Source organism: Salvelinus fontinalis, unplaced genomic scaffold, assembly GCF_029448725.1.
Source record: "Salvelinus fontinalis isolate EN_2023a unplaced genomic scaffold, ASM2944872v1 scaffold_0248, whole genome shotgun sequence".
In the NCBI taxonomy this organism is placed as follows: domain Eukaryota; kingdom Metazoa; phylum Chordata; class Actinopteri; order Salmoniformes; family Salmonidae; genus Salvelinus; species Salvelinus fontinalis.
This window is the reverse complement of record NW_026600457.1, coordinates 227223-254482: the sequence shown is the minus strand read 5'-3', so window position 1 is coordinate 254482 and position 27260 is coordinate 227223. Positions and strand designations below refer to the sequence as shown.

At 47.5% G+C, this 27260-nt stretch overlaps 1 protein-coding gene across 1 annotated transcript in view; it reads right to left on the bottom strand.

Annotated features, from left to right (window-relative positions):
- Positions 1-428: 428 nt before the first annotated feature.
- LOC129844911 (dynein axonemal heavy chain 2-like) overlaps positions 429-27260 on the bottom strand; it is a gene marked incomplete at its 3' end in the record, with an annotated part of 76943 nt that continues 50111 nt past the window's right edge. Inside the window, exons 16-25 of the mRNA XM_055913070.1 lie at positions 24621-24777; positions 22127-22366; positions 20113-20301; positions 18836-18983; positions 16856-17048; positions 7692-7892; positions 7256-7412; positions 6976-7150; positions 1049-1212; positions 429-590 (exon numbers count right to left, since the gene is read on the bottom strand). Of these exons, the coding sequence (XP_055769045.1) occupies positions 429-590; positions 1049-1212; positions 6976-7150; positions 7256-7412; positions 7692-7892; positions 16856-17048; positions 18836-18983; positions 20113-20301; positions 22127-22366; positions 24621-24777 (1786 nt within the window). The remainder of the gene's footprint in view (positions 591-1048; positions 1213-6975; positions 7151-7255; positions 7413-7691; positions 7893-16855; positions 17049-18835; positions 18984-20112; positions 20302-22126; positions 22367-24620; positions 24778-27260) is intronic.

Below are 27260 nucleotides of genomic sequence, written 5' to 3'. Positions count from 1 at the left end.
TTTAAGGAAAGGGAAAGGGGGATACCTAGTCAGTTGTACAACTGAATGCATTCTACTGAAATGTGTCTTCCACATTTGACCCAATTTATGAACGTCTGCATTCGTTTTTGACACGTTTGTTCTATTGCAGACACATAATGCCTACTTTTAAATGATATTACGTGAGCTCAACATAAATTTGAAAAAAATGTCCTTTAAGTATATATATTTTTTAGAGAGTACTAATGTTACTTTCCCAACTATTGAAATACTGTAGATTTCAAATCATTCGGAGGATTGCTCTTACTGGGGAATGCCAATATGGCCGACCTGCTGCTTCAAAGCCTCTCAATGGGTAATACATAGCTTCAGCAATCCAGAGCAAATCATTGGATAGAACATAGAGTAAAATCAAATGTGTTCTGTAGCTGTGGTAGATAGACACTGACCTTGAGTTCCCTGCTGAGTTTGTGTAGTTTCTTGAACATGGCCTGGGCGGTGTTCTCCATGCTCTCTGTCTGCAGAGTGACAAACTGACCCTCCTTCCACTCATCCCAGTGGGCATCCCACTGCTGGGTGATCTCCCACACCTGCTGCAGGTAGTCTAGGTCCTACAACACAGCACAGAACATACACACACCCCCTTTACAGCGCGATGCGCATCCTACCACAATCGTTCATTATGACTTCAGATGGTGGAGGGGCTTACAAATGAACCCCAAAACATCCCTCTTCCTCTCTACATTGAGTGAACGAGGAAAAACCCTTGTCCCCTCATCTATGTCATTTTATTTAACTAGGCAAGTCAGTTAAGAACAAATTCACATTTTCAATGACGGCCTAGGAACAGTGGGTTAACTGCCTTGTTCATGGGCAGAACGACAGATTTTTTTGACCTTGTCAGCTCGGGGATTTGATCTGGCAACCTTTCGGTTACTAGTCCAACGCTCTAACCTCTAGGCTACCCGACCGCCCCAAAATGCGCGACCATGGCACCCCGCTCGTCGCACGGCTCTTCTATATTGAAGATGCCCAGGCTGCGGGTTATGGTTATGGTTAGGTGGGCTACCTTCTCCAGGGTCTGTACGTCTTTAGAGCACGGCTGTTCAAGCTTGAAGATGCCCAGGCCGTGGCGTATGGTTCCCTCCTCCTCCTTCAGCGTGTCTAGCTGGCCTCTCAGCGCTGCTACCTTCTCCAGAGCCAATTCGCACGTCACCACACTACCAAACGGACCTGCAGTACGGTACACGCACAGTACATACATGTATACGTGATACCTTGTAATGTGTATACTTTGCATATATATACACAGCACAGTACACACACACAACTGCACACACGCGAGAGATACTGGTACATGCAAACAGTAAGCAGAGCTGTTAATTCAACAGCAGTAAGCGTGACAATGTATAATACTGTATGTAGTAACCTTGAGCCGGTTTCACAGTAGAGAAACGGTGTGATTGTATCAGCGATGGTAATCTGTTCTGTTTAACTCAACAGCGTGTGGTAGGGGAAGTAGAGAAGAAGTGTTTCTCCCTCTGCGTCATTCATGTTGTTTCACAGCTTGAGCCCAGAGGTCAGTGTGTCACGACTTACCCCCCTGAGGAAGGGATGGATGAAGAGGGAGAGGTAAGATAAGAAGAGGAAAATAAAGAGCATCATGGGGGTGATGAGAGCGCGAGCGAGAGCGAGAGAGAGAGAGAGAGAGAGAGAGAGAGAGAGAGAGAGAGAGAGAGAGAGAGAGAAAAGAAAGAGGTGTGAACCCCTTTTGTACCCTGTGAGAGTATGAGAAAGAGGAAGATGCCAGATCCCCACAAAGCCCCCGAACTCCCCTGCCCCTCTGTCTTACACTTCCCAGACTATGCCCACGCTTAGTCGCTCATCACCACCACACACACTGCCCTCCGACGGGGCCCCATCCCCAACCAGAGCCCAACTCTCAGGCCCCAGCCCCATCCCCAGCCCAACTCCCATCCCCCAGGCCCATCCCCAGCCCAACTCGCAGGCCCCATCCCCAGCCCAACTCTCATGCCCTTCCCCATCCCAACTCTCATGCCCTTCCCCATCCCAACTCTCATGCCCTTCCCCATCCCAACTCTCATGCCCTTCCCCATCCCAACTCTCATGCCCTTCCCCATCCCAACTCTCATGCCCTTCCCCATCCCAACTCTCATGCCCTTCCCCATCCCAACTCTCAGGCCCTTCCCCATCCCAACTCTCAGGCCCCATCCCCATCCCAACTCTCAGGCCCCATCCCCATCCCAACTCTCAGGCCCTTCCCCATCCCAACTCTCAGGCCCCAGCCCCTTCCCTACTCTCAGGCCCTTCCCCAGCCTCATCCCCAGCCCAACTCTCAGGCTCATCCCCAGCCCAACTCTCAAGCCCTTCCACCGCCCCATCCAAACTCTCAGGCCCTTCCCCAGCCCCATCCCAACTCTCAGGCCTATCCCCAGCCCAACTCAGGCCCTAGCCCCATCCCAACTCTCAGGCCCTTCCCCAGCCCAACTCTCAGGCCCCAGCCCCATCCCCAGCCCAATGCTCAGGCCCTTCCCCATCCCCATCCAAACTCTCAGGCCCCAGCCCAACACTCAGGCCCTTCCCTATCCCAATCCCCAGGCCAACTCTCAGGCCCTTCCCCATCCCCAGCCCAACTCTCAGGCCCTTCCCCATCCCCATCCCAACTCTCAGGCCCATCCCCAGCCCAACTCTCAGGCCCTTCCCCAACCCCACCTCCAGCCCAACTCTCAGGCCCCAGCCCAACTCAGGCCCATCCCCAGCCCAACTCTCAGGCCCCAGCCCAACTCTCAGGCCCCATCCCCAGCCCAACTCTCAGGCCCCATCCCCAGCCCAACTCTCAGGCCCCATCCCCAGCCCAACTCTCAGGCCCCATCCCCATCCATAGCCCAACTCTCAGGCCCCAGCCCAACTCACACCCAACACCCAGGCCCAGACCCATCTCCAGCCCCATCCACAGCCCAACTCAGGCCCAACACCCAGGCCCAGCCCAACTCCCAGGCCCAGCCCCAGCCCAACTCTCAAGCCCCATCCCCAGCCCAACTCTCAGGCGCCATCCCCAGCCCCACTCTCAGGCCCATCCCCAGCCCAACTCTCAGGCCCCAGCCCCAGCCCAACTCTCAGGCCCCATCCCCAGCCCAACTCTCAGGCCCCATCCACAGCCCAACTCTCAGGCCCCATCCCCAGCCCCAGCCCATCTCTCAGGCCCCATCCCCAGCCCCAGCCCAACTCTCAGGCCCCATCCCCAGCCCAACTCTCAGGCCCCATCCCCATCCATAGCCCAACTCTCAGGCCCCAGCCCAACTCACGCCCAACACCCAGGCCCAGACCCATCTCCAGCCCCATCCACAGCCCAACTCAGGCCCAACACCCAGGCCCAGCCCAACTCCCAGGCCCAGCCCCCACCCCAACTCCCAGGCTCTCAGACAGGACGTTTCAGCTTCAGACAGACAGACCCACCACCACCAGCACCATCAATGTAACGCAGCCTCTTATCTGCTTTCAATTAGGCCTTTTCAATTAGCCCTGGATGACTGCCTGCTGCTACTGTTACAGCCATGATGGTACTAGTAGAGAACAGGAGTTGTAATGAGGGAATAACTGATTCTACAATCCTCACAAGACTGGAGAGCTCTCTATACTATACGTGTTGCATTGGGCTGGTGCTGGTCTCAGATTTGTTTGTGCTGTCTTGCTGACTCAACAGGTCTGGGATCAGGCTAGTGTTGAGCTACGTACTATGGCTATGGGAGAATTTGATGGTCTTTATTCATTGACTATTCACAGACTGTTGTCTCTGTATAAAACCATCAGACCAGTTCTTTCTCTTCTCTTTGACTTTGATGTGCCCTTCACATAGAGAATGAATATGATGTGGCTGACCCAATTGACTGGGATATTATTGTGTGTGTATGTACGTGTGTGTGTGTACTGTGCTATTATTGTAGAATGTGGTGTGTGTGTGTGTGTGTGTGTGGGGAGGTGGTCTGGTCCTGAATACTAATGTCCCAGAGAACAAAGCTGCCTGCTGGCCTCATTAACCTTCCCAGTGCTACAGTCACAGCCATTGTTTTCACCTTCTAAACATTCCCCCCATTCTTTTCTCAACAGGTTCTGAGCAGAAGGGACGGCTGGGGTGAGAGAAGTAACCTTCAAGGAGCTCTGGAGTAGAACAGACAAATAGAATTGGGAAAACACACAAAGTGAGGTGACTTTGTGGAACTTGGTATGATGAATCTGACTGTTCTAACGTGCACAACGTAACGTGCACAACTTTCCCCACAGTGAGGAGGGGAATGTTTCACATTCCGAGACGTGTTGAACGGGTAAAACTTTTCGATTCAGATGTGGTGAGACAAAGTGTGTAAGAGAGAGCCCGGAGATGGAGAGATGGGAAGGATATGTAACTCTGTCATGACAAAAACAATGAGACATCACACGAGAGAGAAAGAGAGAGAGAGAGGAGAGGAGAGCGAGGTAGTGGAGTAAAGGGATGAGAGGGAGGTAAAAGAAAAGTAGGACAGGAGGTTTGTCGTCTTTGATACGGTTTGGCACAGCGTCTTGTTTTGAGTCATAGAAGTGTGTGCACGTGCGTGTGTTTGTGTGTGTGTGTTTGTGTGTGTGTGTGTGTGTGTTTGCCTGTGGAGGAGGAACAGCGAGTTCAATCAGATTTTTAATGGAAACGGAAAATAAGAGAATAAACAAAAGTAAGGGGAAAAGTCTCCCTACAACGAAGGATGGCACAGCCAGAATGGGAGATGTCAGACGTGGAGAGAGACAGAGAACATGTCGACCAGCCCTCTGGGGGGGGGGGGGGATGTCATGGACCAGCTGGGAAGATCATTGTCAACCAAGACAAGAGACCCCCCCACACACACACACACACACACGCGCACACACACACACACACTACCCCTATGGTGCTACTGACATGTCCTTATACAGTCTGCCGTGCAAACCTGTGCGTGTGTAGCCTACTGTACTGTACAGTATGTAGCCATTGTCTTACATCAGACAGCGTGTCCATTCCGCCTGCACTGATCTGTCTCGTTTCTCACAACGGACAGTGGGATAGATGAAGAGTAGTCCGGCTACAATGGGCTGTCTAACGTTCACAAATATTACCTAGGCCACATCGTCTGTTGCTAAACCCCATTTCTGCCTCAAAATGTATCTAAGCTAGAACAATACATCTGTCAATAACGTGGACATGGTTCTGTCGAGGAAGTCTCAGTCCCACCATTTTACATCCAGCTAAGAACGTTTGTGTTTCATGTTTGACAATGGGCATGAAAGCTAGCATGAATTTGTCCAGCATTTAGCTTGCTAGCTGAACCAGGCACTGAAACGATGCTAACCAACCAGCTACCTACTTAGCTAGTGCTGCACACACAATGTTGAACGCTTCCAACAAAAGCTAGCTAGTAAGCTACTGTAGTGCTAGCTGACCCAACGGTACAAAGTTACATGGTAGCGATAGTGGAGAAACATGCTGACTCATTGGACTGATTTCTGATAACAGTTCCTCCTAATTCTGGTGCTGCATGTCAACAACTTCAGGGTAATTCAAACAGGCTAAGCAAGCTTTTCATATCAGTAACTGTTAAAGGAAGAGCTAGCTAGCTAACTAACTAACGTTTAGCCATGTCAGTAAACTAGTAGCTACAAAAGGTAGCTAAGCAGCTAATCAAGTCACTGCATTGGCGACCGACGCCCTTGCACAGACTTTGTGCAGAATGTCTCACAATTGCAAACTTTGAAATCACTATCACAACGTTTTTTAAAATCATTTTGCTAGTTATTCTGCTTATTTCATGGAGAGTCATATGAAAGCGCAGTGATATAAAACATTTGGAACTATGTTTTCACTGTTGAATGGCGGAAGCTCTGGAATATTCCAAATGTGAATATGAGTTCCACGTCCTACAAGACAGACAGGTTGAGGGATGAGCGTCGCGTAGGAGTGACACCGTCTGACGTAAAACAGGAGATGAATTGAAATTCCAATTCAGCGATGGAATTTATTACCCGGATATGTATTTTCCTTAACAGGAATTCAACCGAAAATGGAATGAAATTGACCCTAACCCTGGTGTGTAGAAGTACTGTAAAATAATCTGCCTGGTGTATGTATGGCTGTTTGTGAGACATCTGTGTATGGCTGTTTGTGAGATATCTGTGTATGGCTGTTTGTGAGACATCTGTGTATGGCTGTTTGTGAGACTTCTGTGTATGGCTGTTTGTGAGACATCTGTGTATGGCTGTTTGTGAGACATCTGTGTATGGCTGTTTGTGAGACATCTGTGTATGGCTGTTTGTGAGATATCTGTGTATGGCTGTTTGTGAGATATCTGTGTATGGCTGTTTGTGAGACATCTGTGTATGGCTGTTTGTGAGACTTCTGTGTATGGCTGTTTGTGAGACATCTGTGTATGGCTGTTTGTGAGACTTCTGTGTATGGCTGTTTGTGAGATATCTGTGTATGGCTGTTTGTGAGACATCTGTGTATGGCTGTTTGTGAGACATCTGTGTATGGCTGTTTGTGAGATATCTGTGTATGGCTGTTTGTGAGATATCTGTGTATGGCTGTTTGTGAGATATCTGTGTATGGCTGTTTGTGAGATATCTGTGTATGGCTGTTTGTGAGATATCTGTGTATGGCTGTATGTGAGATATCTGTGTATGGCTGTTTGAGAGATATCTGTGTATGGCTGTTTGTGAGACATCTGTGTATGGCTGTTTGTGAGATATCTGTGTATGGCTGTATGTGAGATATCTGTGTATGGCTGTTTGTGAATATCTGTTTATGGCTGTTTGTGAGATATCTGTGTATGGCTGTTTGTGAGATATCTGTGTATGGCTGTTTGTGAATATCTGTTTATGGCTGTTTGTGAATATCTGTTTATGGCTGTTTGTGAGATATCTGTGTATGGCTGTTTGTGAGATATCTGTGTATGGCTGTTTGTGCTAGCAGATGACCTGAGCTGCTGAAGGTCTGGACAGTAGTCTGCATTTTCTTCTTAAACTCCTCTGCTGAGAAGATAAGGCTGCTCTTGAACTTGTCCTTGTGTTTCTTCAGCATGATGTCACTGTCTATCACCACCTGTTGGAACCACACCCACTCCCCGTTCAGAGCCTCCAACATCTCATGGACCTGGGGAGAGAGAAAGAGAGAGACAGAGCGAAGGGGGGGGGGGGGGGGTGTTAAAACAGGGGGTGGGGGTTGGGTGTGTGTGCGTCCGTCCGTCGCCCTACTCACAGCCTGGTCCACGGTGACCTCGTACTTCTCCAGGATAGCAAACTGTTCATGGATGGGAGGGATCTGACTCTCTATCTTCTGAAGGTCTCCCTGTAGTGTCTCCAGTAGCTTCAGACTCTCACCCAGCTCCACCAGGGACTGAGGGGACTGGCTCAGCCTGGACACACACACAGTAGTTCATTGACCCTTCTCATTCACTAGCAGCACATACAGTACACATCTTCTGGACTCTGAAGACGTCTGCAGATAAAACGTTTATGACAGGTCACAGGTCAAAAGGCCTATAATCTAGCTATATGCCGCTCATATGCCTTTCCACCAGACACACTGGTCCCACTTTCAACTTTAAGGTCCAGAAACTCTTCATGAACCTTTTATAAAGTGGAACCCACACACTCCCGGGCCCACCCTCCACCACCCACCTTTCCAAACCCACCTGAGAGCGTTCTCCTGCAGAAAGACGTGCAGCTCTTTGAGCCTGGTGCTGGCCATGAGGCCGAGCAGCTGGGTGAACTTGCCCTGCCACTCGTTACAGTGCTGCACCAGGCTGAACTTCAGGGGAGCACAGTCCAGCAGCACAAACTGAACACTCAACACCGTCTCCTCCTTCTGAACGTTGTTGGCCACCTCCGTGTACCTGGTGGGAGGAGAGGGGTGAGGGGAGGGTGGAGAGGAAAAGAGGAGGTGGGGAGCGAGAGAAATTTGTAAGTACATGTACAAGATAAAGACCGTACTTTGACTTCAGTGGGAACCGGTACACTGTTCCTCTGTAGCCTAAAGATTCTACTTTGTTTACTAACATGATTATCTGTATAATACGGTAAACACTAAAATACAATGCTAAATGAATTACCATCAAACAAAAGTCAAGACCGCAAAAGGATTAAAGCGGACATGGTTTGATTGTTCTATTGACAAGGGCCAATAGGAACCTGCTGAGCCAGACCAGCGTGTAATGTTCAAACATGGAGTGTTGACTCTCCAACGATTTACATCGCACTCTCTCAGACAAATCCATAAGACAATATCTCACTGTCTCTCGCTAGTCTCCAACATGTTTACCATGCACATCCATATGACAGGCTACAGAGTTGAAGTCGGAAGTTTGCATACACTAAGGTTGGAGTCATTCAAGCTCGATTTTCAACCACTCCACAAATTTCTTGTTAACAAACTGTAGTTTTGGCAAGTCGGTTAGGACATCTACTTTGTGCATGACACAAATAATTTGTCCAACAATTGTTTACAGACAGATTATTTCACTTATCATTCACTGTATCACAATTCCAGTGGGTCAGAAGTTAACATACACTAAGTTGACTGTGCCTTTAAACAGAAAATTATGTCATGCTTTCGAAGCTTCTGATAGGCTAATTGACATCATATACCACGTTCATCTGTACAAACAATAGTATGCAAGTATAAACACCATGGGACCACGCAGCCGTCATACCGCTCAGGAAGGAAACGAGTTCTGTCTCCTAGAGATGAACGTCCTTTGGTGCGAAAAGTGCAAATTAATCCCAGAACAACAGCAAAGGACCTTGTGAAGATGCTGGAGGAAACGGGTACAAAAGTATCAATATCCACAGTAAAACGAGTCATATATCGACGTAACCTGAAAGGCCGCTCAGCAAGGAAGTCACTTCTCCGAAACCGACTACGGTTTGCAACTGCACATGGGGACAAAGATCGTACTTTTTGGAGAAATGTCCTCTGGTCTGATGAAACAAAAATAGAACCGTTTGGCCATAATGACCATCGTTATGTTTGGAGGAAAAAGGGGGAGGCTTGCAAGCCGAAGAACACCATCCTAACCGTGAAGCAACTTCCGACTTCAACTGTATATGTTTAACAGAGAGGATACAGGGAGAGTTGGGTCTGGTTTGGACCCTCTCTCTTCTTCATCCATTCCCATGGGAGTAGAATTAATCTGCTCCTAGATTTTTTTTATTTATTAGGCAAGTCAGCTAAGAACAAATTCTTATTCACAATGACTGACTATGTACAGTGTGTTAACAGCCTTGTCAAGGGGCAGAACGACAGATTTTTACCTTGTCAGCTCGGGGATTCAATTTAGCAACCTTTCGGTTACCAGCCCAACGCTCTAACCACTAGGCCATCTGCCACCCCGATGCTGGCACCTGAGCATCCTGACTGGTTGCATCACTGACTGGTATGGCAACCTCTGACCGCAAGGCACTACAGAGGGTAGTGCGTATGGCCCAGTACATCACTGGGGCCAAGCTTCCTGCCATCCAGGACATCTATACCAGGCGGTGTCAGAGGAAGGCCCTAAAAATAGTCAGACTCCAGCCACTCTAGTCATTGACTGTTCTCTCTGCTACCGCACGACAAGCGGCACCGGATTCTGTACCGGTATCCCCTGTATATAGCCTCGATATTGTTATTTTACTGGTGCTGTTTAATTATTTGTAACTTTTATTTTCAATTTTTTATTTAACACTTCTTAAAGCAGTGTTTGTTAAGGGCTTGCAAGTAAGCATTTCCCTGTAAGGTTGTATTCGGCGCATGTGACAAATACAATTTGAATTGATTTGGTTTGATATAAACCCACCTGCGGGAAGTAGGGGTGCTTACCACCAGGGGTACCATCTTACCCCTGGTGGTAAGATGGTAAAACTGCAAGAATTTGTGCTGCATTCGTGTTGTTGCAATAAAAAAGCGATGAAACTATTTATCCGTTGCATTATTGATATAAATGATCATGCGATTGGAGTAGGGGAGAGAGAAAAACACGGGCCCCATTCTGCACGGTGAGCTCTCAGCTCTGTTTTGTAAGCAGTGCTCTCGTGATATGTTCTGATCTATTCAGCTGCAGAGGGTAGGAGTCACACGCGCTCTGTTGTATGATAGACAGTTGAGTTAGTCTCTCTGTCTCCCCCTCTTCTCTCCCTCTTCTCTCCCTCTTGTGGTGGATATCAAGTGATCTGGAGCAGCGCTCGCAATAGTCTTCCACGTCTATTCTAAACTTGGCGAAAAGGGAATGGGAACAATAGGAAATTAGGAACGTGGCATTCTCTCGCCCTCGCAGGCCTGCTCCTGCCCATGTCAAACACGGTGTGCCATCCCACTAGTCTGGCAAGCAACACAGTGTAGGGCACAGCCCAACAAGTGGCGCATTCCACCAACCGGTGCTGGATCGAGGTGTTGGCTTCTCTCCGCGATGGAGCTCATAGCTGTTCATTTGTGCTCAGTTTTAATAGGCTCAATCTTAGTTACAACACCGCTCTCGTTATTTCTCTCTCTCTCACACACACACACACACACACACACACACACACACACACACACACACACACACACACACACACACACACACACACACACACACACACCCCCATCGTAATTATGCAGTACAAAGAAATGTGCGCTCTGTTCACAATGGTCTATTCCTAGCCGGCGCGTGCGTTTGTGAGTGTCAAGATGAGGGAAGCTTACAATTGATCCTGCCATTTCTACCGAGCCGCGTGCCAGTTTCTGCGTGCCAGTTTCGTGGAATAGTTTCATTCCAATAATAACGTTTTTGTTTCTCAAAATCATTGTCACGTCGTTAATAACACAAATGGGAATTGAAATGATAAAAATCTAAAAGTTCAAATTCAACTAATGCAAGAGCACCAGCCTCTGTCATACGGACATGTTGATACACCATGATCCATTGGTGGTTAAAGAAATGAGCGCATGGAACTAAGAAATAGCCTATAGGCCAATGTAGCAGAAGGCCTATTACTTCCATTGTCAACTAAGTACAAATACATAAAGCTGACGAATAAAAACTGAAAATGCAGGTTCTTTCAATCGCATTCATCTCTCTACTCCGCCTGTCTGCCTCCCTTTCTATCTGCCTCCCTTTCTATCTGTCATGACTTGAGCTATCGCTAGTGAAGTGCAACATTGTATCAACGAGCCTATTCAGGGCCACTAGCCTATTCCAGGCGGTCAGAGTGTCCCGGGCCAGTGAGCCTGGGACAGACTCAGCTGTTTTTGTGCACAATGGGAAATGTGTTCAGGTATTTTATGACGTTTCCACTGGTTATATGGGATCCTCAGAGCATTACATTTACCTCTTTCACACCGAGGCCTGGTGATTATCGAGGGGAAAGATTTTTCAAATACGGCGAGGAACTATTATCATTCACAATGGATTTAATAAAAAAACGGACTTTATTGACATACTGTGTGAGGTGAAGAAGAAATGACTGAGAAGCTCAGCTTAGTGGTGGTGAGGTCAGACAATCAGAAATCAGACATCCCCAAACGGGCACTTTGTAACATTTGCACGGAGCAGGCCAGTTAGCTCCGTCAACATTTAGAGGACAGAGAAACCAGACACATGATCACATGGAGCTCTCCAAACAAAATACAATGAAAAAAATGAAACTAATTGTATGAAATAAACCCAAACTTGTTTCTCACTTGTGTAGCAACGTGACTGTAGGCCTAATTAATCCATGAATGTATGTAACCAAATGATGAGGATTAACAGTAAATGTACTACTGGTGACATACACTGAGTGTACAAAACATTAAGAACACCTTCCTAATATTGAGTTGCACCTCCCCTTTTGCCCTCAGAACGGTTTCAATTCGTCGGGGTATGAACTCTACAAGGTGTTGAACGTGTTCCACAGGGATGCTGGCCAGTGTTGACTCTAATGCTTCCCACAGTTGTGTCAAGTTGGCTGGATGTCCTTTGGGTGGTGGACCATTCTTGAAACACACAGGAAACGGTCGAGCGTGAAAAACCCAGCAACGTTGCAATTCTTGACACAAACCGGTGCGCCTCGTACCTACTACCACACCCCGTTCAAAGGCACTTACATCTTTTGTCTTCCCCATTCACCCTCTGAATGGCACACACACACACAATCAATGTCTCAATTGTCTCAAGGCTTAAAAATCCTTCTTTAACCTTTCACGAGTATCTACCCCGGATCCGGGAGCACCCCCCACCCCCCCCACACTGATTAGCATAGCTAGCATAGCGTCACAATTAAATAGTAGCATCTAAATATCATTAAATCACAAGTCCAAGACACCTAATGAAAGATACAGATCTTGTGAATAAAGTCACCATTTCAGATTTTTAAAATGTTTTACAGGGAAGACAAAATATGTAAATCTATTAGCTAACCATGTTAGCAAAAGACACCCTTTTTCTTTGTCCACCATTTTTTCTCAACACCAGTAGCTATCACCAATTCGGCTAAACTAAGATATTGATAGCCACTAACCAAGAAAAAACCTCATCAGATGACAGTCTGATAACATATTTATGGTATAGGATAGGTTTTGTTAGAAAAATGTGCATATTTCAGGTATAAATCATAGTTTGCCATTGCAGCCAGCATCACAAATCTCACCAAAGCTCCTAGAATTACTACAGACACCAACCTGTATTACCAATTTACTCATCATAAAACATTTCTTAAAAATACACAGCACATAGCAATGGACAGACACAGATCTTGTGAATTCAGACAACATTTCAGATTTTCTAAGTGTTTTACGGCGAAAACACAATAAATCGTTATATTAGCATACCACATACGCAAACGTTACCTGAGCACTGATTCTAGCCAAAGAGAGCGATATCATATCATCGCCAAAATATATTAATTTTTTCACTAACCTTCTCAGAATTCTTCAGATGACACTCCTGTAACATCATATTACAACATACATATACAGTTTGTTCGAAAATGTGCATATTTAGCCATAAAAAAACGTGGTTATACAATGAAAATAGTAGCAAAACAAGCCTGGAAATGTCGGTCGCCATCTTTGAGTGATCTAGTTTAATCAATAGCTAATCATATACTTGACTAAAAAATACAGGGTTGACAGGAATCGAAAGACAAATTAGTTCTTAATGCAATCGCTGATTTACATTTTTTAAATTAACCTTACTTTTCAATACAGGTTGCGCCAAGCGAAGCTATACAAAACAAGATGGCGGCGTAAGCTTTAACATTTTTCGACAGAAACACGATTTATCATCATAAATTGTTCTTACTGTGAGCTGTTCTTCCATCAGAATCTTGGGCAAAGAATCCTTTCTTGGGTCTAATCTTCTTTTGGTCGAAAGATGTCCACTTGTCCGTCGAAATGCCCACTAACGTACGACCGGGCGCCCGAAATGTGCCCAGCGCGTCAAAGTGCACAACAAAGCAATGCCTCAAAATCGCACTAAAAGGATATAAATTGCTATACAACGGTTCAAATTAACTACCTTATGATGCTGTTAACACCTATAACGGGTGAAAACATGACCGGAGAAATATTACTGGCTACACTAATGCTTGGAACAAGAGCAGGGCGGTGTCCACCGCGCGTCCGGCGCAGCTGGAAAAGAGTTCCTACCTACAGGTTTTTTTCTTTTATAGTGGCTGTGATTGCGCAATCGATACCATTCAAAGCGTCATCACGTAAAGGCATCCAGGGGAAGACGTAAGCAGTGTCCGTATCCTCATAGCGTTCACAGTGGCCTTTAAACTGACTCCAGATCAGGGGCCAAAATGTGTGAAATCTGACTCCATTTCAGGGAAATTGCTGTAGAATGAGTTCTGTTCCACTCAGAGACAAAATTCCAACGGCTATAGAAACTAGAGAGTGTTTTCTATCCAATAATAGTAATAATATGCATATTGTACGATCAAGAATTGAGTAGGAAGCCGTTTCATCTGTAGAGACAATTATGCTAATTTGAAACAGCACCCCCTATAGTCGCAAGAAGTTAACCTGTCTCCTCCCCTTCGTCAACACCAGTGGTTCCCAAACTTTTACGGCCCGCGACCCCATTTTGATATCCGGAAATTCTCGCGACCACAATCATGTGAAAACAAAATGGTGTAAATAAACAGCCAATGTTGACTTTTTTAATTGGGGCTATAACAGTCAATCGCAAATGAGTCTGACATCATTTCTCTTATCTCACCACAGCTAATGAGATGGTCGATGCACGTCGCGTCGGAGCTTCTCAAAGTCAGGGGGCGTGGCCGACAGTGTGCACCTCATCTCTCCTGTCACCTCCAACCTGGACCGATATGTATTTTAATGCAGAAGAGAGCATTGAATCAGCGTACCATGTGTTTTAATGCTCGGAGGGACCAAAACTCTTCCATAATGACACGTGAATGCGCTGTCTGCAGCATTCGGTCACATGACAGCTCCCGTCAGCTGTTCGGTTTCACTTAGCGGCATGTCAACTGAGCCTGGATCACACGCTGATTCGGTCACTCATCTGTAACATTTGTTTATATTTCCCCTGCATGCTTGCGTTCAGTTCGTTCAGTTTCCCAAATGTATGTTACATAGGCACGGAGACACACTTTCTTTTCATTACACAGAAAGTCAACAAAGCCAGTATTTTACACCACAGTTCTTCTCCCAATTAAACACATATTTCCAACACTTCCCCTCGATAACCACCGAGCCTCGTTGTGAAATAGAACACGGTCCTGCTCTGATCCCGTACCTCCACATAGTTTTGCGAACAGGCGGGCGTGATGTAGTTAACAATCGAAGTTACCTGCCGCGCATCTCCGAGTTCTGCGCTCAGCTCTTTTGCCCACCAGTTGCTCTCGGCGTATCCATTCTAGCTCAGTGGGTGTATCATAAAAATGAGTCCATATGGCAGAGGGAGACACATTCGTAACTAGAGTGCAGAGGCCTGCCCGCCGTCCTGTGATAGATGGAGCCCCATCTGTGCAAAAGCCCACCATTTGATCCCATGGAATCTGTTTTTCGCAAATACAGCCACGCAGCTCACTGAACATCCCCTGTGCCGTTTCAGGCTCGGGAATCGTGAGACAGAACAATATGTCCTGGTGAATAGCATCCCCAGACATGTATAGTGAACAAAAGTCAATGCGCGGGCATCCCGGGCCTCACAGCTAACGTCCATTTGGAGAGCATAAGGTGGGGAATTCGAGTGGTTCAGTCAGTGTCCTCTTGATTGTTAGCTACAGCGTCAATTTCTTAGTTCCACAGTGTTATCTGTTGAAGGTATCGATGTGAGTTTCTGTACCTCTGCCGCCCCACACATTGTTTTTCACCATATCAATTGTGGCCGGTAATATCAAAGTCACTGCGATAGCGTGTGGTTTCATAGCATAGCAGGCTTAGCCATTCACCGTGGGAATGACTTAAGTGCAACGGTCAGGTGCGGCCTGGGTCAAGGCGCGACCTCTCGTTCGGGAACCGCTGATCTACACTGATTGAAGTGGATTTAACAAGTGACATCAATAAGGGGATCATAGCTTTCACCTGGATTCCCCTGGACTATGTCAAGGTATTCCTAATGTTTCGAACACTCAGTATATGTAATGGGGAACTGATCCAAAATAAGCAATCAAAGGTCCAACAATTTACACAATAAAAAACTATGAACGCACAAGAACTGGCGGGAGACAGCGAAGCGCATTCTGGGGGAACTGAGCGCATTCTGGAGCGAGAAGATCCAATGTCTTGGCCATCCACCCCTCCTCTCCCCTTCTTCTTGTCTCAACATTTCAAATGATACTCAAGACACATTATCTTCACACATATTATAGATGCATTGCTTTTCACTGACATCACACTAGGCAGGCAGCCTAGTGGTTAGAGTGTTGGGCCAGTAACTGTAAACGTTTCTGGATCAAATCCCTGAGCTGACAAAGTAAAAAATCTGTCGTTCTACCCCTGAGCAAGGCAGTTAACCCACTGTTCCCCGGGCCCTGAGCAAAGCAGTTAACCCACTGTTCCCCGGGCCCTGAAAAAGGCAGTTAACCCCCTGTTCCCCGGGCCCTGAGCAAGGCGGTTAACCCACTGTTCCCCGGGCCCTGAGCAAGACAGTTAACCCCCTGTTTCCCGGGCCTTGAGCAAGGCAGTTAACCCCCTGTTCCCCGGGCCCTGAGCAAGACAGTTAACCCCCTGTTCCCCGGGCCTTGAGCAAGACAGTTAACCCCCTGTTCCCCGGGCCTTGAGCAAGACAGTTAACCCCGTTCCCCGGGCCTTGAGCAAGGCAGTTAACCCCCTGTTCCCCGGGCCCTGAGCAAGGCAGTTAACCCACTGGGTGCCGTGGATGTTGATTAAGGCAGCCCCCTGCACTTTTCAGGTTGAGTTAAATGCGAACGATACGTTTCAGTTGAATTCCTTCAGTTGTACAGCTGACTATGTATCCCCAGCTAGGCCTATTGCCAAGCAAGCAGCCCAAATTACAGGCTGCTAGGCGTATAGGCCAACACATTTGTGATTTGAAAGAAGCCAATGATCCTCTATTGCTGAGAATTATTTTATTTATTTCTGTCTAGATAAGAGTAATTATATCATTTTGGTTAATTGATTCGAATTTAGTTTAGCCTGCAGTGACTACTATTACTGAATCTTGTCCTATGCTTAGGCTACTGATCACATTAGGTATTGTATCAAAACATCCTCCCGCGGCTATGTATCTAAGGTCCGTTCTGTAGCGTAAGCTGATCCTAGATCTGTGACCTCTAACCCTGTTGAGGTAGATGACCTGTTCGCCAGATCTGTTCTTATTTTAGCCAACGCCCCCCCCCCCCCCCCCCCCTAGCCGCTAGAGGGTCAAACCTGGCGATGTCGGCGTCGAAGGAGGACACGGGGGGGTTGAGACGCTGGTATCTCCTGATGAAGGGGTCCTTGTTGATCTCCCAGATCTCTCTGTGTTTGTCCCAGGTCTTCAGGTAAGCCTGCAGGTGGCCTGCGTTGGCCGTCATTCCTGCTGCTACCGCTGCCTGAATCTTACCGATCTCCTCATCTTGTTCTGGGGTTAGAGAAGGAGAGAAAGGGGAATCACCAAATAAAATAGGCCAAAGCTAATTATATTTCTAGGATCAGTTATTATCATTATTGAATTGTCCTTATACTGCTCTGGGGGGGGGGGGGGGGGGGGGGACGACGACAGAGAGAGGGAGAGGGAGAGAGAGAGGGAGAGGGATAGGGAGAGAGAGAGAGAGAGAGAGAGAGAGAGAGAGAGGGAGAGAGAGAGAGAGAGACAGAGAGAGAGACAGAGAGAGAGACAGAGAGAGAGAGAGAGACAGATAGAGAGAGAGAGACAGATAGAGAGAGACAGATAGAGAGAGAGAGAGAGACAGAGACAGAGACAGAGACAGAGAGAGAGAGAGAGACAGAGAGAGAGAGAGAGACAGATAGACAGAGAGACAGATAGAGAGAGACAGATAGAGAGAGAGAGACAGATAGAGACAGAGACAGAGACAGAGACAGAGACAGAGACAGAGACAGAGAGAGAGAGAGAGAGAGAGAGAGAGAGAGAGAGAGAGAGAGAGAGAGAGAGAGAGAGAGAGAGAGAGAGAGAGAGAGAGGGGGGGGGGGGGATTCCATATGGAGTAAGTAGAAGCCCTGAACTGATACAGATATTTGTGTATTCGGTCCATCCTCTCTCTTGCCAAATAGATTTTTATCTCAATGAGACATGCCTGGATAAATTAATGACGATGGTTATGGTTGTAACTTGGAATATGTTAACCTGATCTGAGATCTGTGGATAGAGGCACCTTCTACCACAAGCTCACCATACGGTAGATACATACCGTAACTGTACACTCGAATACATAGTGCATGCTTCCACACATTCCTAGTTAAATACAGTGAGTTGACACACCTTTGACACATCGTAACAGGCACTTACACGTGTTAGAAAAGGCTTTTCATGAGTGAACATGTTTAACAGCCCGGCGCGTGTCACTAGGGATCAACTACACTGTGTTGATTGGGTTTCAGGAGCTAACAGCAGTAGCTGTAAGAGCATTCCCCCTCGATAGAGATATGGCTGGAGACAAACACACACGTATACACACACACACGTATACACACACACATGTATACACACACACACACGTATACACACACACACACCTATACACACGTATACACACGCACACACGCACACACACACACACACACACACACACACACACACACACACACACACACACACACACACACACACACACACACACACACACACACACACACTCAGAGCTATGGAGAGGGGCTACCTCTGACCTGCTCCAGTCCACCATCTCCTGACTGTTTGATTAAAGCCAAAGCCTAGATACTCCCTGTGGACGACCGCCTGTCAATCAAACCAGGAGACAGCTGACGGGAGAGCTGCTTAAAATGGACAGACGAGGATAGGATGAAGAGAATGGTAGGATGGGGAATGGGGTTAGAATGGAGGGAGAGAATAAGGTCAGGGTTAAGGAGCAGTGGATGAAGAGGAGGGGGTATGGTAACAAGAGCGTGGAGTGAAGAGGAGTGAGGATAAATGGACGGGGGGGGGGGGTGAAGTGAGGGGTGAGGAGTAAAAGTGGGATGGAGTGCAAATGAAGAGTAGGAGAGAAAAGATGATATGGTGAAGAGAAGGAGTGAGAAATGAAAGACAGACGGAGTGAGGTGAGGAAAGGGGTCAGAAGTGAAAATAAAGAGAACTGAACATAAGGATGGGTCGAGGAGGAGGAGGAGGCGTGAGGCGTGGAACAGCGAGGTGAGAGGGGTCTCTAACCTCTGTCTGCGCGTCAGGTCTGTTACCTATGATGCAGCGTACAGGTTTCCTCTGTGAGCGTCTGCGTGTGAGGAGGTCCGGGAGGCGTTTGAACACAGAGATGGTGCCGATCAGCTGACAACTGATGTTGTTCACGATCTGAGCCAGTTTCTGTAGAGTGGGGGAGAACTCCACCTGTTGGACACACACACACACACACACACACAAACACACACACACATCAATAATTATTGCATCTAGGCTTAAAGACCTAACGAGCTCTACTGCTATCATTTCCACAAAAACTCTACATTCCTTTTTTATAAAATATTACTTTAATCTTTTTTTATTTGTAATAACATAAATTAATCCTCCTGTATAAAGAATACCAAAAGGTTCATGCTTTCTGAACCACACCCTCCTAGCCTATCAACGATGCAGATATTGTACATACACAAAGCATAAATCATTTGTCACGGCTGATTTATAAAGTGTGGAGAGAGAGGAGTGCGAGAAGGAGAGGGAGAGAGAGAGTGTGAGAGAGAGAGGGACAGAGAGAGAAAGACAGAGAGAGAGAGAGGGAGAGGGAGTGGGAGAGAGAGAGAAAGAGGGAGAGAGAGGGAGAGAGCGCGAGAGAGGGAGAAAGAGGGAGAGAGGGAGAGTGCGAGAGAGAGAGAAAGAGGGAGAGAGAGAGAGAAAGAGGGAGAGAGAGAGAAAGAGGGAGAGAGAAAAAGAGAGAGGGAGAAAGAGGGAGAGAGAAAGAGGGAGAGCGAGAGGGAGAGAGAGAAAAAGAGAGGGAGAGAGAGAGGGAGAGAGCGAGAGAGACTCTTGGTGTCCTGTTTGGATTTATAATACTATCTTAATACGTAAAATAACTTGCGCTGCGTACAGCTCTGCGTCTGTTAGACAAGGACAAAGGATGTTCTCTTCCATTGTATTCTAAATAGTGCCGAGTTGACGACCTGTCTGGCTGTGTCTCTCACTGTGACTCAGACCTTGGAAATGCTACAAAATCATATGGCATCCTACACTGAGAATGGATGACATTGTTCGCCTTCAAACCGAGGTTAGTACGTGTAGGAGTAATATTGCTAGAATCCCTGGTAAGAGTGTGTACGTGAACAAAATATATGTCCAGTGAACTGCTTGGAAGTCTATTACAATCTGCAATCCTTATGCATGAGTGTTAAAAACTGAGTGTGTGTGTATGTGATTGAGTGATCGTGTGTGTGCGCGCGTGCATGTTTATCTGTTTGTGTATTTGTGTGAATCGTTGTGTGTGTGTGAATTTGTGTCCGCGCGAGTCACCTGTGGGTCCCTTTACCTGTGAGGTGGCCCCGGGGCCCTCGTGGCGTAGTACCACCTGCACCCTGAAGAGGGGGTTGGGGGAAGTCTTGCTGTCTCCGTTGATGGCCTTGGACAGCTCCTGTAAGGACCACTTGATGTTGAGACGGAGAGCCTCCTCCACCAAGCCGTCCATCTTCTCTGTGTACACAACCCAGTGCTGCTGGACCTGGGACACACACACGGCAAGCAAACCCCCCCCCACACACACACACACACACACACACACACGCGCAAGCACACAAACCCACACACACACACACCCACACACACACACACACGCCTACTATTACCTGTCCATCATAAATTCTCTCAACCACTACATGTCATCTATTCATAATTTGTTCCACAGGTGAAGTTCTAAATGAAGTGATTTTCTAGATGAACAGTTTTCATTTTCTATAATGAAATTACCCCATCATTGTATCTTGCTAGCCACTATTTGTGAGTACAAATTAGCACAAAAAGTAGGGAAGCAAAAACTAGCAAGGAATAGGTACCCTCCCACACACACACGCACACGCACACACACACACACACACACACACACACACACACACACACACACACACCCACACCCACACCCACACCCACACCCACACCCACACACACACCCACACACACACACACACACACACACACACACACACGCACTCCGCAAACCGCCCGACTATGTGATCAGATCAGAGGGCCGCACCCGACCCTAACCTAATCAGAGACGGCAGAATGATTTCTCGGCATGGGGGTGTAGGCTTTTTTTGGGCCTGATTTAAAAGTTTCTGTTTATAATTTCAGAAATGTTGGTCGGATATTTGTTAGTCAGCTTGTCTATAATTAGATACACGCGGCTTCTCTTCTGTCATTAGACTATATGTTCCCCTAGAAGGCTAAACATGCCCTTGTTCACCAGAATAAGGTCATAAATCCATTTGAATGCAGGCTTCAATCTAGATGACAGCGGTCATTTTTTTCTTTTGTCATCTCTGCTTCATTCGCAGAGCAAAGACGCTTAGGGACCGGGGGAGAAAATGAAATAACTCAACAACAACAAAACTAGAAATATTTCCTGTGCAAAATGTCCAAAAGCATCAGTCTGACCGGTTGTAGGGAAATAAAAACCTGTGAAAACGACCCAACATGTTTCAGTTAAGATTTCAGTTCGGCTTGGATGCATATTTTATTGAGGTTGAAATAGGATCAGCTTTTATGATGCTGATAGCACCTCTACAGACGGTATCCAACTGTGCATTCGAATTCTCTCAAGATGCTGAAAGAAATCAATCATATTTCTCCACTCCTGTTCCCGACTCAAAATCTAGTCTATATTTGGTGTACCATTTTACTGCAAGAAATGCTTAGTTCTGCAGGAGTTCGTTTTTAGGCTGTGTGAGAGGTTATAGACCTACAGTCAGTGTCCTGATTTCAGTTTCCATTTAACCCATCTGAACAGTAGGCTGCAGTTCCCTTGACGTGCCATAGGCCCATTTGAAGTCCCCGTCTTGTGACTGGCGAATTTGTATAGCGCCGCACAATCATCACACATAACATAGCCGGGCACTGCTATCGTCCTATTTTACCATTTCACCAAATCTTTCCCAAACATCTTGAACTCTCCATTTCACAGCTTTTCTCTTACTGAATTAAACTCTGACATTGTCCTTTTTTGTCTCAGTGGATCGACATGAACTTTTTCTGCCCGTTCCCAAAAGCGTTTGGCGATTGGCTGTAGGCTATTTGGCGTACGTACAGTCAGGCCCTAAAGCTTAGGCTTACTCACTAATGCCAGATAATCTAAAATAATGAAAGAAAAACCTCAATGAAGACTATAGATATAAATTGCACATGAACGATACATTTATAAAAAAATTTAAGGTAATGTTTTCTATTTAGTCAACCCGCCCACCCGCCCTTCACCCACACAATATTTAATGACCCTAAGCCCACCCGCCCCGCGGATATAACCGATTCAACCCACGCATCACTACACCACACACCTCTGGTCCGTCTGTGCGGAAGGTCTCGTAGACCCGGGACATGATGGCTACGATGTCCTGGTGTGCTGAGTGGAGCCGCTGGAGCTGGGCTTGCTGGTGGGCCTGCTGGTCCCCCTCAAACTCCAGGTCCCTGTACACTGTCTTCCCATCCACACGCACAAGCAGCAGCTCACTGATCAGACCACACTGACGGGAGATGGCCAGGTTGGCTGCCTTGTACTCATCCACGATGAGCTGGATCTGATAGGGAGGGGAGAGGAGGTTAGGTGGGTGATGGTTCATTTGGAGGAGAGGAGGGGCGGGAAAGGAGAGGAGGGGCGGCGAGGAGAGGAGAGGAGGGGCGGCGAGGAGAGGAGAAAAGAGGAGAGAAGAGAAGATAAAGAGGAAAAGAACCAACTGGGGAAAGTTGGATGAATACAGAACCCATGGTACTTTCCCAGCAGTGTCCCTTTCCAACCACTCTTCACTTCTAGGATCGAAGCAGGCGAGCTTATTACATAGGAATCACGCTCCACCATCTCCACCAACACTAACTCTTCTTGTTTGAATTACCAGAGACAGGTCTTATCATGACAGCATCGGGCTGTGGCCAAACAGAATAGAACATACATCCAACAGTTTCCTTTTCAATTTGTGGGAGAGAGAAGAGGAGGGGAGCTGCGGAGATGACTGGCTCTCTCATATTGCCTCGGCAGCCGGACCTAATTCAGACGGAGAGCAAATCCGTCTCTCACTCAGAATTCCAGATCCTAGCGCCGATCTCCGGATTTTACGGCTTTCATGGGGATAAGGCCTGCCGCGCAGAATAATCCTCAGAGAGAGAGAGAGAGAGAGAAGAGGAGTCGGGGGGGAGAGCGGGGTGGAGGGAGAGAGAGAAAAATAGGGATGGGGGGCTGTTCTGAGTCAGTTCAGATCTCTCTTCCTCTCGCTCACTCTCCCTCTCACACCCTCTCTCCCCACCTACAACACGGAAGACAGCACTCACTGAGTTTTTGACTTTGGGCTCGACAGATCTTGACATTGGCTCGACGCAAACCTGATCTTAAACCCCTTGAGAGAGAGGGGAGACAGGGGAGAGGGGCGTGGCGCGGTGGCATGAATCCTTGCCAATGAGTGTTAGTGTTCATCACGCATGCTGCTGCTGCTCAACCTGTCTTGAACACTGAGCCCCCATACCGTCTCTCTGGAAGCCACGGTACTCATTATTATACTGTAGCATCGTACCGTAGCTTAGCACCGTAGCATCCAATACAATGTTGGCAAGGTATTCATTATCATTCATTATCAAGCATCGCAATGTAACTTAGCATCCAATACAATGCAACTCCAGCTAGTATTTCAGCATTGCAATAGCAATAGCCATAGGAGTTGTCAAGACAGCACAAACTGATCTGAAACCAGGCTATTCACTGCAACTCTCCTGTGTCCTGTATCTCTTACTATACAATTACCCATGAATCATACAACCATCCCCCTGTTTTATAATGCAGCCTTATATGGCATTGGAATGGAATAAAAATGAAACGCGGGAGGGTTATGTGTATTTATACTCTATCACCCCTCTCCACCTTCCTGTCTATCCCTCACTCCTTCTTTTCCCTCTGGAGATCATTTGATCCCGGTGGTTGAGGAGAATAGAAGCCCTCTGCGTCTATCACGCGCACGCACACACACGCACACACACACGCTCACACACACGCACACACACAAAAACACACACAGTCCATCACACACAGCCCTCTGTGCATTGGATCCAACAGTAATGCCTCATAACACTCCATGCATCATGGCTTAAATTGAACTGCGGCCAGTCTGGCGGGGTGTTTTTGTGTCCGTGTCTGCTGTTTTCTGCTAGCGGCTGAATTCTGCTGAATTTGTTTCCCCGATTCAGATGTTTATTGGTCTAGAAAATGCTGACCGCAGAAGGAAGACAACGGGATACAGTCTGTGCTCTGTGTGTGTGTGTGTGTGTGTGTGTGTGTGTGTGTGTGTGTGTGTGTGTGTGTGTGTGTGTGTGTGTGTGTGTGTGTGTGTGTGTGTGTGTGTGTGTGTGTGTGTCTGTGTGTGTGTGTGTGTGTGTGTGTGTGTGTGTGTGTGTGTGTGTGTGTGTGCGTGTGTGCGTGTGTGTGTGCGATGAAGGTGGTTTGTGAAAGCAGGGAGCCAAATGAACCCACATCCTGTTGCTGTACTGTATCTACAGGGGTTACGGCTTCACATCTAAACCCTGGGCCCAGGAGCACGCCACAGTAGTGTTCTTCTAGCCCAATGGCTACCTGCCCTGGTCCGAGAGAGCATCAGAGTACGCAGGTTTTAGTTCCAGCCAAACATGACAAAGCTTGACTCAACTAGCCTATGAGAGCTTATAATGGATCAAAAGGGGCTAGAGAAAGACGACAGTGAAACGTCTCTATCTATCTTAAGGTTGGTGAGCAATACTCTACACCCTTTCTGTGGTCTATGAGTCGGTGTGTGTTTCATCCCGGTGTGTCCTGACCTTGCTGGCGTGCAGCCTGCAGTCTTTGATGAAGAAGCTGGACGCTCCTTTAGAGGACCAGAGCAGCTTGGAGAGACCTGGCTGGATCTTCTTGTCCAGGAAGCGGATTCGCTCCCGGAACAAACCCAGCTCTTCAGCAGACAGCGACGCGATGATCCTGACACACACACAAATACAAATACAGTATAGACACACACGGACCAAACATCAGTGTTTATATAAACATGATAATATTGGTGGTATTTTCTTCAAATCATTTCCTGCACTGTATTGCTTAAAAGAAATAGTCTGGGTCACTAAATACTGTATTACAGTAGGATGTCCTATCAAAAAAGCAGATTTTGACCAATGGGTAAAATAATGTTAACTGCTTAGATACTGGTCGAAAATCCGGAAAAAAGCAACGAGGCTGGATGCTGTGTCAACTAGGCTGGATGCTGTGTCAACTAGGCTGGATGCTGTGTCAACGAGGCTGGATACTGTGTCAACTAGGCTGGATGCTGTCAACTAGGCTGGATGCTGTGTCAACTAGCCTGGATGCTGTCAACTAGGGTGGATGCTGTGTCAACTAGGTTGGATGCTGTCAACTAGGCTGGATGCTGTGTCAACTAGGCTGGATGCTGTGTCAACTAGGCTGGATGCTGTCAACTAGGCTGGATGCTGTGTCAGCTAGGCTGGATGATGTCAGCTAGGCTGGATGCTGTGTCAACTAGGTTGGATGCTGTGTCAACTAGGTTGGATGCTGTGTCAACTAGGCTGGATGCTGTGTCAACTAGGCTGGATGCTGTCAACTAGGCTGGATGCTGTGTCAACTAGGCTGGATGCTGTCAACTAGGCTGGATGCTGTGTCAGCTAGGCTGGATGCTGTGTCAGCTAGGCTGGATGCTGTGTCAACTAGATTGGATGCTGTGTCAACTAGGTTGGATGCTGTGTCAACTAGGCTGGATGCTGTGTCAACTAGCCTGGATGCTGTCAACTAGGCTGGATGCTGTCAACTAGGCTGGATGATGTGTCAGCTAGGCTGGATGCTGTGTCAACTAGGCTGGATGCTGTGTCAACTAGGTTGGATGCTGTGTCAACTAGGCTGGATGCTGTGTCAACTAGCCTGGATGCTGTCAACTAGGCTGGATGCTGTGTCAACTAGGCTGGATGCTGTCAACTAGGCTGGATGCTGTCAACTAGGCTGGATGCTGTGTCAACTAGGCTGGATGCTGTGTCAACTAGGCTGGATGCTGTGTCAACTAGGCTGGATGTTGTGTCAACTAGGCTGGATGCTGTGTCAGCTAGGCTGGATGCTGTGTCAACTAGGCTGGATGCTGTGTCAACTAGGCTGGATGCAGTGTCAACTAGGCTGGATGCTGTGTCAACTAGGCTGGATGTTGTGTCAACTAGGCTGGATGCTGTGTCAACTAGGCTGGATGCTGTGTCAACTAGGCTGGATGTTGTGTCAACTAGGCTGGATGCTGTGTCAACTAGGCTGGATGCTGTGTCAGCTAGGCTGGATGCTGTGTCAACTAGGCTGGATGCTGTGTCAACTAGGCTGGATGCTGTCAACTAGGCTGGATGCTGTGTCAACTAGGCTGGATGCTGTGTCAACTAGGCTGGATGCTGTGTCAACTAGGCTGGATGTTGTGTCAACTAGGCTGGATGTTGTGTCAACTAGGCTGGATGCTGTGTCAACTAGGCTGGATGCTGTGTCAACTAGGCTGGATGCTGTGTCAACTAGGCTGGATGCTGTGTCAACTAGGCTGGATGCTGTGTCAACTAGGCTGGATGTTGTGTCAACTAGGCTGGATGTTGTGTCAACTAGGCTGGATGCTGTGTCAACTAGGCTGGATGCTGTGTCAACTAGGCTGGATGTTGTGTCAACTAGGCTGGATGCTGTGTCAACTAGGCTGGATGCTGTGTCAGCTAGGCTGGATGCTGTGTCAACTAGGCTGGATGCTGTGTCAACTAGGCTGGATGCTGTCAACTAGGCTGGATGCTGTGTCAACTAGGCTGGATGCTGTGTCAACTAGGCTGGATGCTGTGTCAACTAGGCTGGATGTTGTGTCAACTAGGCTGGATGCTGTGTCAACTAGGCTGGATGCTGTCAACTAGGCTGGATGCTGTGTCAACTAGGCTGGATGCTGTGTCAACTAGGCTGAATGTTGTGTCAACTAGGCTGGATGCTGTGTCAACTAGGCTGGATGCTGTGTCAGCTAGGCTGGATGCTGTGTCAACTAGGCTGGATGCTGTGTCAACTAGGCTGGATGCTGTCAACTAGGCTGGATGCTGTGTCAACTAGGCTGGATGCTGTGTCAACTAGGCTGGATGCTGTGTCAACTAGGCTGGATGTTGTGTCAACTAGGCTGGATGCTGTCAACTAGGCTGGATGCTGTGTCAACTAGGCTGGATGCTGTGTCAACTAGGCTGGATGTTGTGTCAACTAGACTGGATGCTGTGTCAGCTAGGCTGGATGCTGTGTCAACTAGGCTGGATGTTGTGTCAACTAGACTGGATGCTGTCAACTAGGCTGGATGCTGTGTCAACTCGGCTGGATGCTGTGTCAACTCGGCTGGATGCTGTGTCAACTAGGCTGGATGCTGTGTCAACTAGGCTGGATGCTGTCAACTAGGCTGGATGCTGTCAACTAGGCTG